Source organism: Lepidochelys kempii, chromosome 9, assembly GCF_965140265.1.
Source record: "Lepidochelys kempii isolate rLepKem1 chromosome 9, rLepKem1.hap2, whole genome shotgun sequence".
In the NCBI taxonomy this organism is placed as follows: domain Eukaryota; kingdom Metazoa; phylum Chordata; order Testudines; family Cheloniidae; genus Lepidochelys; species Lepidochelys kempii.
In genome coordinates, this window is record NC_133264.1 from 84,598,280 (window position 1) to 84,610,881 (window position 12,602).

A 12,602-nucleotide genomic window follows, 5' to 3' on the forward strand; every position below is an offset into this window, starting at 1 on the left:
TCGTGAGCTACAGCTCACTTCATTGGATGCATGCAGTAGAAAATACAGTGGGGAGATTTTATATACACAGAGAACATGAAACAATGGGTGTTACCATACACACTGTAACGAGAGTGATCAGGTAAAGTGAACTATTACTAGCAGGAGAGGAAAAAAACTTTTTGTACTGATAATCCACTCCCAGTGTCATTACACAAAGTAAAAGTATTTCCCCATGTTTATTCTCCCCCCCGCCCCCCGTTCCTCACATGTTCTTGTCAAATGCTGGAAATGGCCGACCTTGATTATCACTACAAAAGGTTTTTTTTCTCTCACGAAAGCTTATGCTCAAATAAATTGGTTAGTCTCTAAGGTGCCACAAGTACTCCTTTTCTTTTTGTGAATACAGATTAACACAGCTGTTACTCTGAAACTTGCTGCTTAAGATGCACTATCACCTAGGATGCTGTTACTACTGAGTCAAGCATATGAAGCAATGATTTTAATGGGGAAAATGTGGAAGTAAAGGCAACTGGAGTAGCCTTTGTCAGAGGCAGGTGGAAAGAGAGTACTGGCGGTAAGACTACTACAGCACTAATCCAGAGCTCTGAACGGCAGAGACCAGACTATTTAAATATAATTTCAGAATAAGTATTCATTACCCCCCCCCTCCAAAAAATCATCATCACATAAGAGACAGTTAACGATGTTTCAGAGTAACAGCCGTGTTAGTCTGTATTCGCAAAAAGAAAAGGAGGACTTGTGGCACCTTAGAGACTAACCAATTTATTAGAGCATGAGCTTTCGTGAGCTACAGCTCACTTCCTCAGATGCATATCGTGGAAACTGCAGCAGGCTTTATATATACACAGAGAATATGAAACAATACCTATTCCCACCCCACTGTCCTGCTGGTAATAGCTTATCTAAAGTGATTTCCAGCACAAATCCAGGTTTTCTCACCCTCCACCCCCCCACACAAATTCACTCTCCTGCTGGTGATAGCCCATCCAAAGTGACAACTCTTTACACAATGTGCATGACAATCAAGCTGGGCTATTTCCTGCATAAATCCAGGTTCTCACATCCCCCCCACCCCCATACACACACAAACTCACTCTCCTGCTGGTAATAGCTCATCCAAACTGACCACTCTTCAAGTTAAAATCCAAGTTAAACCAGAACATCTGGGGGGGAGGGGGGGTAGGAAAAAACAAGAGGAAACAGGCTACCTTGCATAATGACTTAGCCACTCCAAGTCTCTATTTAAGCCTAAATTAATAGTATCCAATTTGCAAATGAATTCCAATTCAGCAGTTTCTCGCTGGAGTCTGGATTTGAAGTTTTTTTGTTTTAAGATAGCGACCTTCATGTCTGTGATCGAGTGACCAGAGAGATTGAAGTGTTCTCCGACTGGTTTATGAATGTTATAATTCTTGACATCTGATTTGTGTCCATTTATTCTTTTACGTAGAGACTGTCCAGTTTGACCAATGTACATGGCAGAGGGGCATTGCTGGCACATGATGGCATATATCACATTGGTGGATGTGCAGGTGAACGAGCCTCTGATAGTGTGGCTGATGTTATTAGGCCCTGTGATGGTGTCCCCTGAATAGATATGTGGGCACAGTTGGCAACGGGCTTTGTTGCAAGGATAAGTTCCTGGGTTAGTGGTTCTGTTGTGTGGTATGTGGTTGTTGGTGAGTATTTGCTTCAGGTTGCGGGGCTGTCTGTAGGCAAGGACTGGCCTGTCTCCCAAGATTTGTGAGAGTGTTGGGTCATCCTTTAGGATAGGTTGTAGATCCTTAATAATGCGTTGGAGGGGTTTTAGTTGGGGGCTGAAGGTGACGGCTAGTGGCGTTCTGTTATTTTCTTTGTTAGGCCTGTCCTGTAGTAGGTAACTTCTGGGAACTCTTCTGGCTCTATCAATCTGTTTCTTTACTTCTGCAGGTGGGTATTGTAGTTGTAAGAAAGCTTGACAGAGATCTTGTAGGTGTTTGTCTCTGTCTGAGGGGTTGGAGCAAATGCGGTTGTATCGCAGAGCTTGGCTGTAGACGATGGATCGTGTGGTGTGGTCAGGGTGAAAGCTGGAGGCATGCAGGTAGGAATAGCGGTCAGTAGGTTTCCGGTATAGGGTGGTGTTTATGTGACCATTGTTTATTAGCACTGTAGTGTCCAGGAAGTGGATCTCTTGTGTGGACTGGACCAGGCTGAGGTTGGTGGTGGGATGGAAATTGTTGAAATCATGGTGGAATTCCTCAAGGGCTTCTTTTCCATGGGTCCAGATGATGAAGATGTCATCAATATAGCGCAAGTAGAGTAGGGGCTTTAGGGGACGAGAGCTGAGGAAGCGTTGTTCTAAATCAGCCATAAAAATGTTGGCATACTGTGGGGCCATGCGGGTACCCATAGCAGTGCCGCTGATCTGAAGGTATACATTGTCCCCAAATGTGAAGTAGTTATGGGTAAGGACAAAGTCACAAAGTTCAGCCACCAGGTTAGCCGTGACATTATCGGGGATAGTGTTCTTGACGGCTTGTAGTCCATCTTTGGACTCACGAAAGCTCATGCTCTAATAAATTGGTTAGTCTCTAAGGTGCCACAAGTCCTCCTTTTCTTTTAACGATGTTTGGAATGGAGAAGGCAAGAGAATGAATCTAGAGTTATTACAACAGAAAGGCCCGGGTCCTTCAGTTGTTGTATGTAATGTTATTGTAGCCATGTCAGTCCAGGATATTAGAGACACAAAGTGGGTGAGGCAATATCTTTCATTGGACCAACTTCTGTTAGTCTCTCTCTCACCAACAGAAGCTAAAAGATATTACCACACCCACCTCGTTTCTCTCAGATCCTTCAGTGACCTTTGAAAGTATGTAATCCTCTAATCATCCAAAAAATATTGACCTCTTGCCCATGATTGCTATCAAGATTAATTTAACTCTAGTTTTATGAAGCTCTGCAGAAGATCATCAGAAACCTTAGGAAAAATCAAGAAAGGGTTAGTACTCCATAGAGTGTCAATCTCAAAGATGGGCGTCTGCAGAGGAGTTCTGCGGGTCAGCTTCAGCACTGTGACAGTTAAGAGATCAACAGGACTGAAGTCGAAGGTAAGCTCTTATGGGACTTCAGCTACTGTAGCCTCCCAGGAACATAATAACCTCTCGGCTAGCCTCGAATTTCAGTTCACTGTAACTCAAAAAAGCAGTCTGGTTTACCTGTAGGAGGGCAACAAAAGAGTTCCTTCTTAACCCCAGGGTGGAGTCGGGGGCAGGAGGGCAAATAGCAGGGAAGGTACTCAGAGTAGCAGCCGTGTTAGTCTGTATTCGCAAAAAGAAAAGGAGTACTTGTGGCACCTTAGCAACTAACAAATTTATTTGAGCATAAGCTTTTGTGAGCTACAGCTCACTTCATATGTTTTTAGGGACGGTACTGGGAACAAATTGAGATTACGTAGAAATAATCTCTGCATTAACCAGTTCATTAGCAGTGGGTATAATGCAAGATGTGTTGTAGTGCAAGACAGCCATCTTGAAGGGGTTGAAGCTGTGGTCGAGGTAACCCCCAAAAGACTTGAACTAGCAAGTGAGGAGAAGACTCCAGTAAACAGGAGTTATGAGGAACCAGGAAGACTTCCTTTTACTTTCACTGTAGAATTAGACAATAGAAAAATCTTCATTTCCTGATCATCACCTGGAAAAGTGATTGTACCAATTACAGAGCCAGAAACTTGGGAACAAGAACAAGAAAGAAGAGACCAAGAGAGACTAGAAAGGAATATATGGGAAGGAAAGGTTAAGCAAGCTGGGAAACAAAGAGGAAAATGACCAGTTGAAAATAAAATACACCAGCCAATTTTTGTTCCGAGCTCATTGTTGTCATTCTGTCAGCCATCTGGGAGGTCTGGACTAAAAATATCTCAGGGATGCAGTAATACTTACTTTTCTCTATAAGAATCTATTAGATCTCTCTAAAAGCATAAAAGATTATTACAAAAACATGGACCAAGAAAGGCTTTCATCTAAATAAAGGCACCTCTAAATACAGTCTACTTCAAAAGCACACACAAATTAAAGGGCAGAGACCTAAATCATTCCTACATTCTGTGAAGTACCTCAAGCACTTTGGGCACCAGATAAATATTAATTATACCTGATTTTTTCCTTCTGTGAGTTTTCATATATTGAGATGGGAATCCTGTGCCCTTCAAATGTGAAAGGCTGAAATTAAAGGAGTCCCATTTAAACTCCAACTGTGGGTGACCCAGCATAATCTTATTCATCACTTACAAAAGGCCTGATAATTGGTCAGAAACCAAGGTTTGGAAAAAATTGCTTTAAAAAGAACTTGCACCTGACTGAGTAAAAAAGCTGTTGGATGTTTTGTTTTCATTATGGGAAAAAAAAGACCATTAATAAAAAAGGCATTGGCTAAACGTTACACATAAATTAAGGAGCTGTTAGGTGCCAAGCTTTTCTAAATACATATAGAAATACCGTATTATTGCAAAATGCTATTCCCTTCAAGGGCACGAAATAGATACTTCAAGACATAATGATATTAGATAGGTTTCAGAGTAACAGCCGTGTTAGTCTGTATTCGCAAAAAGAAAAGGAGTACTTGTGGCACCTTAGAGACTAACCAATTTATTTGAGCATAAGCTTTCGTGAGCTACAGCTCACTTCATCGGATGCATACTGTGGAAACTGCAGAAGACATTATATACACAGAGACCATGAAACAATACCTCCCCCCCACCCCACTCTCCTGCTGGTAATAGCTTATCTAAAGTGATCACTCTTCTTACAATGTCTATGATCATCAAGGTGGGCCATTTCCAGCACAAATCCAGGTTTTCTCACCCCCCCCCCCTTTTTCCAAAAACCACACACACAAACTCACTCTCCTGCTGGTAATAGCCCATTCAAAGTGACCACTCTCCTTACAATGTGTATGAAAATCAAGGTGGGCCATTTCCAGCACAAATGCCACACTATGAGAGGCTCGTTCACCTGCACATCCGCCACTTCAATCTCTCTGGTCACGCAATTACAGACCTGAAGGTCGCTATCTTAAAACAAAAAAACTTCAAATCCAGACTCCAGCGAAAAACTGCTGAATTGGAATTCATTTGCAAATTGGATACTATTAATTTAGGCTTAAATAGAGACTGGGAGTAGCTAAGTCATTATGCAAGGTAGCCTATTTCCCCTTGTTTTTTCCTACCCTCCTCCCCCCCCACCCCCCAACGTTTGTATCTGCAGTTTCCACAGTATATATAATGTCTTCTGCAGTTTCCACAGTATGCATCCGATGAAGTGAGCTGTAGCTCATAAAAGCTTATGCTCAAATAAATTGGTTAGTCTCTAAGGTGCCACAAGTACTCCTTTTCTTTTAATGATATTAGATAGTCTCTCCACAGCTTCTAGGAGAAAGCTTTCCTCCAGTAAAAGATTTTACTTTGCAACATACTCAATGCACAGAGGAGTATGGCTATATTATTTCATTGCTTAAATATTTATGAAGTCCCTTGCAGAATTTCCACTTTTCATTACATTAACACTGTTGACTGATGGATTATGCCACTATGTTACTCTCTTCCACCAAGAATCATTACCATTTTATGGGAAGCTAGTGCAAAAGTTATTAAATGGTGTGACACACAGCTCACACACTATATCAGTGTTATGGGATCTTCACCGGCTATCAATTAGTTTTTGGGTGCAGTTCAAAGTACTGGTATTAGTCGACAACGCTGGAAACAGTTCAGTCCCACTCCTTAAAAGACTGACTCTCTGCCCTAGCAATTACTGTAATAAGAACAGATGCTTGAGTCCCCTTGGTGTTATCTGGAATTTGCTTGATCTGTCAGAGCCTGGATTTGTTAACCTGCACATCTGGGTGGGGCAATTGTATACAGGGCCATGAATGTAGGGCTGTGGCTTGGTGTGTAGGAGGGGGTGTGGTGTGCAGGAAGGGGGCTCAGGGCAAAGGGCTGGGGTGCAGGAGGGGGCACAAGGCAGGGGTGTGGGGTACAGGAGGGATTCGGGGTGCAGGCTCCGTCCAAGCAGCACTTACCTCGAGCAGCTCCGGAATGACAGCAACACACAGCGGAGCTAAGGCAGGGTCCCTGTCTGCCCTGGCCCCGCACCACTCTCAGAAGTGGCCAGCATGTCCGGCAGTGGCTCCTAGGGGTAGGGTGGGGCAGGGCAGGTGGCTCCGCTGCACGCTACCCTCACCTACGAGTACACCCCCAAAGCTCCCATTGGCTGCAGTTGGCCGTTCCTGGCCAATGGGAGCTGCAGAGGGCAGTTGTCTGCAGGTGAGGGCAGCGCACAGAGCCCTCTGCGCCCCCCCATCCCCACCCCCACCCCCACCCAGGGGATGCAGGGATACAATGATGACGGCTTCTGGGAACAGCGTGGGGCCAGGTCAGGCAGGGAGTCTGCCTAAACCCCGCTGCACCACAGGGCTGGCAATCCCACTGGCCAGATTGAAATCCCCGACAGGCCAGATCCAGCCTGTGGGCTGTAGTTTGCCCTCCCCGGATATAACAGCTTATTAAACATTAGAGATCTTGAATTCCTGATATTTGTATCATTTTATCTTGTACTGGGTGGTGAAAAAAATTGATGTACATACATATCTAAAGCCTAAAACCAAGGGAAATATCTGCATAATATTGAAAAGAAATCCAGTGAAAATAGTACACACACACACTCCCCTGCTGTGTTTGCAACCCTAACACTAGAGCCCTGGACTGGTGTATCAGAGCCAGGAAATGAAATTGACTACTTTCTTTTCATTTTCACAGCACGAACAAATACAAGATGCAAACAAGGGCTCTGCTCCTACAATAACTTGCAATATGTAAAGTTAAGTATGGGAATAAAGAACCCCATTGAAGTCGACACAACTGTCCTGAGCGTATACTGTTAAGCAGGCAGGTTAAATCTTTGCTCCATCAGGGCCAAAGACAATACAAGGGCAAAAAGTTCTTCAGATTATTTCAAAAGCTTTCAATTAATACCTAATATATTCAAGATGTTTCTAATGACATAGTGAGAGATTTTTAAACATGGGATTTGGCTGCAGCAGCATCCTATCAGCCTCCCACATGACACCCCACACCCCATTCACATCCTAACAGGTGGCTTTTGGCAAGGCACCTCTTGCTAGCGTCTCTCCACGCATGAGGTGAGTGAGCTGAGAGCAGGGGGGGTCGATTCCAACTTCCCAGCGCGGACAGAGGTGACACATAACTCTTACCTGCAACATCGTGACCACGTGGCAGGGGTTCAGCAGATAGATGACCGTCCTGGTGGCGAACTTGAACCCCACCTCCAGGCCGAAGGTGAGACAGAGGGCCACCAACAGCAGGTTCTTGCCCAGGCTCTCCTGCTTGGCCTGGGGTTGCTGGGCCGGATGGTTTCCCTCCTCCCTGGAGGGCAGCTGCCGCCTGATCTTCCGCAGGGACACCAGGATCTCCAGGACGCCCACGGTGAGGAAGACCAGGCTCTCCAGCAGGCGCTGCTGCGGGGTGAGGAAGGCGGCGCACTCGGGCCCCCCGTTGCCCGCGAAGCTGGGGTCCACCCCGCCGTAGAGCCAGTCCAGGAGGTTGCTGAGGCTGTAGCGGGCCATGGCGCGGTGCCGCCTCTCCTGCTCGCCCTCGCTGTGCCGGAGCAAGTCGGACCAGGGCGGGACCCCAGCCAGGATGCGGGCTGGCTGGCGGAGCATGAAAAGCGGGGACCCCCGGCAGGAGCCAGCCGCACCCAGCCGGGCAGCCCCGAGCCCTGCTCCCTCGGCGGCGCGTCTGCGGAGAGAGGGAACCACTCAGCGCGGGAGGGGAACCGGCAGCCCCGCCCCCGGGCCCCGCCCCCTTCCTCCCGTTGGTGTCCGCCCCGCGCGCCCCCTGCCGCCGCCCCGGGCCCCGCGCGCCGAGGGGTCGGATCCCTCAGCGCGCCGGGAGCGGGCAGGCCGAGCGCCCCCGGCTACGGGGCCAGCGGCGGCAGCAGGCGGCGGCAGCAGCTGCCCAGGCAGCAGGGGGCGCCCGCCCTTGCCGCGTCCCGCTTGTGGCGCGGGCGGCTCTCCCAGTCCCTGCCCGGCGCAGCAACATCACCCCAGCGCCGCGCCTGACTCACACCGAGACAGGGATGAACCGGCCCCGATTGGCTGCGCCGGGCCGCCCGCTCCCCGCTTCCTCCGCCCTCTTGCTGTGGCCTTCTCCACCCGCCCCTGCCGCCCTCCTTCCTCATCCACTGAGCCCTACTGCCTCTTCCCCCTTCTCTTCCTGCGCCCTCCTTCCTCGTCCACTCACCCCCCCTTGCCCGCCTTTACCTCCCCCTTTCACCCTCTGCACCTTCCTCCTCCCCTCACCACCTTTCCCCTGCGCCCTCCTTCCTCCTCCCCTCACCCCCTGCAACCCCGTTCACCCCTGCTGCCTCTTCCCCCTTCTCCACCCGCCCCTGCCGCCCTCCTTCCTCATCCACTGAGCCCTACTGCCTCTTCCCCCTTCTCTTCCTGCGCCCTCCTTCCTCGTCCACTCACCCCCCCTTGCCCGCCTTTACCTCCCCCTTTCACCCTCTGCACCTTCCTCCTCCCCTCACCACCTTTCCCCTGCGCCCTCCTTCCTCCTCCCCTCACCCCCTGCAACCCCGTTCACCCCTGCTGCCTCTTCCCCCTTCTCCACCCACCCCTGCCGCCCTCTTCCTCCTCCACTCACCCCCCTTGCCCACCTTTACCTCCCCCTTTCACCCTCTGCACCTTCCTCCTCCCCTCACCACCTTCTCTCCTGCGCCCTCCGCCCTCCTTCCTCCTCCCCTCACCCCCTGCAACCTCCTTCACCCCTGCTGCCTTCTCTCCCCACCCCTCTCCTTCCTCCTGCTCCCTTCTCCCCCTGCCCTCCTTCATTCCTGCTGCCTTCTCCCCTCCCCCCCTGCAGTGCCTGCCTTCATCTCTGCTTCCTCCTCTCCCTTTCACCCTCTACACCTTCCTTCACCCCCTGTGCCCTCCTCCACCCCTTTTCCCCTCACCCACTGTGCCCTCCTTTCTCCTCCTCCCCTCCTTGTGCCATCCTTCCTCCTCCACTCACCCTGTGCGCCCTCCTTCACCTCTGCATCCTCCTCCCCCTTTCATCCTCTGCACCTTCCTTCACTCACCCCCTGCGCCCTCCTTTGCCCCTTTCCTCCTCCCCTCATTCCATTTTCTCCTCCCCTCACCCACCCCTGCACCCTCCTTCCGCCCTCCTCCACTCACCTCCTTGTGCCATCAGTCTCCTCCTTCTGCTTCCCATTCTTGCCTCCTCTTCACTCACCACAACCCATGGGTGATGGAACTTAAAATGATTTCCTCATATACAGGATTTACCATTTGGTTCAATGATTTTCAGCACCCCCACTATAAAAACTGTTCCAATGCCACGCGCCCAACCTGCTCCCTCTTGCTTCTGCCACTACCTCCTTTATGCCCCAGCTCAGACATCTTTAAAATGCCCATGTGTTTTGTTTTAATCCCAGACACCGGAGCAGGAAAGAGAGTGAAAAAAAGGTAGGACGGACGGATTCCTTCGTGCTGTTTTCAAACAACCACCCAAAAAAACCAAACAAACCACACAGCACTTCTGCAATGGGGTTACTAGAGCTGTTTCCTGTATTAAATGCTGGCGTGGATGGGGTTGTTTTCTCATGCTCATAATTGTAGTTGTTGTCGAATCAGTTCATCAAAAACAGCACAACTATCATGAGAAGGACCAGCTTCTAGTGCAAGTGCCTCCAAAGCAAAGGGTCATAGTACATGTAGCAGCCCACTACTTCACCTGCTGCACCATTAAAGGCCAAATTTTCAAAAGGGGCTTCATCTGCCCCCCCCCAATTTGCATATATTTAAAGTGCTCACAACCCTGAAGGGAAACTTTTCTGTACTATCACTGTGTTCTCAAACAGAATTGACTCTGTCTTCTCTTATACCATTATACACATGCTGAATTTTGTGTGTGCATTGGCACTGCAAATCATTATGGATGCAAAGTTATATGCACACAAATAGAACCCTTGTTTTGCAAATTTGATCTTAAGAACTGGCAAGAGCTAATTCTATCTGGCCTGTAGCTGTGTAGTGTACTTATAAAATGTGTTTGTATAATTTTGCTGCCATAGGAAAGATTAGTACTAAAGTAGAATTGTGGGATTAAGGGGATGCTGTCAAACTTGGTAGGACTTTAAGTGAACATATCTAGACAACTGTCTCATGTGATAAAACTTTTCTCAAAGATTCCACCCACTGTGTATGATGATCTGAACCAATTCTTGCTGCCAACCTCAACTTAAAAATAATAATGTCACTACTTAAGACATATTGTGCTGTGAAAAAACTTGGTCTGTCTTATTATAGCATGTGTGTGCCAGTTCTGTATTCCAATGCAACAGTTAAGGCCCTCCATCTTCATAATTGTCAGCATCAGGTACATTCAATTTTCAAAATAAACTACAAAGGCAAACTAGTATAGATAAGGACTTGTAAATAAGACCATTTTCATTGTAGTTATTCTAGGACCTCCAGTCAGCTCTGCCATAGACTTCAGTGCTACCCTGGACAAGTTATTTACCCTCAGTCTCCCCCCACCCCATTAAAATAGGAGGGAAGTTATTTGCCTCAACCACTTGGCAACTATTGGTTGAAAAACCCACTATAAAAGCTTATTGGTTAAGTCAACTGTGAACAAAAAATGAGGGAACAAATATGAGAATTTTGTACAAGGCTTCTCTTATGTTATCTAGCAACCTATGTGTATTGTATTTCCATTTGTCAGAAATCATTCCTCAAATACAGTTGGCCTTGCCTTTGCAGGTGGGGGTTATGGAACAGTGCAAATTGCAAGAGAATTTAAAGATACAGATGCCATGTCAGACCTAAAAAACAAAATAAGGTATGTAGTTGGTTTTTTTGTTTATTAACACACTTTTTCCTGTTGCTCTATAAATAAAACTGCATATCAGGTGAAATAGCAGCACCAGACTGGTTTTCCTTTGTCACTCACACCTTCTTGAATACATGTTGTAGATGTAATGGTAGGAAGGACACATGGAGCCAGGAAGCCACCAGCACAATGTGTGGCTGTAGGATCTAGAGCTCTAGATAGGATGAGGTAACAGTAGTGAATGGAATATACTTTTTTCCCTTCCTTGCCCTCTCCCTCCCACCAAGATTTCCCAAAAACCTCTCTCTTAGGGTTGGAGTTGTGGAATGAGGTGGTGGGGAAATAGGTGGATATTAACATTACCGGATCAGTCTTGTCCAGTGATCTCAGCATGATACTGGAAGGCAGAAACTCCTGCCCCAGCCATCTCTATCTGAACTTTCCCATCAGTAAATAAAGATGCTATCTCTATGGGGGTGTAGGTGATGAATTGGTTAAGGGGTATAGAAATGCTGAATCGTTATATAGACAGAAATGTGTAAATCTGTAAATTAGAAAACCAGGAGGGATTTTGAATTGAATTTTGAGGTGGATAACAAATCAGTCGGGCAGAAAAAGCCTGCATCCTATAATTATAGGGAGTAGTCTGGCTAGCATGGGACTTAAGTAAATCCATAAAAGAGGGCAATACCAGAGGGCCTGAACTTATAAGGTGCTGAGTATTATTGAGCACTGAGGTATGAATATGGATTTGAGCTAAGGCAAGGTCAAAAAAGGAGGAATTTAGGTGATATTTTGTATCTAGTAATTGACAGACTTCTACATAAGGAAGCCGTGGGAGGAAGAGCAAAGTTTATTAATGATGTGGGTGTTTTCTGTATATCCCCTTAGTATCTGGTCTTTAATATTTTTAACTTGTGTTATAGAACAGGAAAATTGTGTTAAGATGCAGAGCAGTGGTGGGTAACAGGCAGGCCACAAGCTGGCCTGTCAGGTTAATCCACTGGCAGGCTGCCAGACCATTTGTTTACATTTGCACTGCTGCCTGCAGCTCCCGGTGCCCGTGGTTCACTGTTCCCACCACTGATCTAGAGACTTGGCATACCTAGCATTTAGAAAAATATGTAAGTACTGTTACTAGCTGTTTATAAAAATCTGGTATTTCAAAGAGTGACTTTTGTAAAACAGGTTTCAGAGTAGCAACCGTGTTAGTCTGTATTCGCAAAGAGAAAAGGAGTACTTGTGGCACCTTAGAGACTAACAAATTTATTTGAGCATCAGATCCGATGAAGTGAGCTGTAGCTTACAAAAGCTTATACTCTAATAAATTTGTTAGTCTCTAAGGTGCCACAAGTACGCCTTTTCTTTTTGTAAAACAATAATTCTAAAAGCAACATTAGTTTAAATTTAAATATTTAAGGACATGTCAAGTAGCCATCTGTCTTTTTACAAATTTAATCATTGTGGTAGAGTGTTGTACCTGTCCTCAGATAGAGAATTCTTCTTCAAAACCAAGATGCTTTGTCATCCAGAGGGTTACAAAGTTATAGAAACTTGAACTTCTGTGCCATTAAGATTTTTACAGGTTATAATATTAGAACAGGTCTCAGATGTAAACACTTAATTTCTAGGGCAGTATTTATTCTTGGTTATAATATAAAGTCTGGAAAATCAGGACCTTCTTTGTAGAGTTATGAAAATTATTGAA

The 12,602-nt window shown here is 46.6% G+C and overlaps 2 protein-coding genes across 4 annotated transcripts in view; one reads left to right on the forward strand and one right to left on the reverse strand.

Annotated features, from left to right (window-relative positions):
* The window catches only part of TMEM164 (transmembrane protein 164), an 86,624-nt gene extending 78,790 nt beyond the window's left edge, over positions 1 to 7,834 (reverse strand). Inside the window, exon 1 of one of the 3 annotated variants that reach the window (XM_073361207.1) lies at positions 7,249 to 7,834. In XM_073361207.1, coding sequence (XP_073217308.1) covers positions 7,249 to 7,716 — 468 coding nt within the window. In that variant the 5' untranslated portion in view covers positions 7,717 to 7,834. The remainder of the gene's footprint in view (positions 1 to 7,248) is intronic. The other 2 variants (XM_073361206.1, XM_073361209.1) reach the window with 2 other exon arrangements.
* Positions 7,715 to 12,602, forward strand: part of LOC140916826 (uncharacterized) — a 60,476-nt gene continuing 55,588 nt past the window's right edge. Inside the window, exons 1-3 of the mRNA XM_073358714.1 lie at positions 7,715 to 8,015; positions 8,243 to 9,525; positions 10,825 to 10,903. Coding sequence (XP_073214815.1) covers positions 7,715 to 8,015; positions 8,243 to 9,318 — 1,377 coding nt within the window. The 3' untranslated portion in view covers positions 9,319 to 9,525; positions 10,825 to 10,903. The remainder of the gene's footprint in view (positions 8,016 to 8,242; positions 9,526 to 10,824; positions 10,904 to 12,602) is intronic.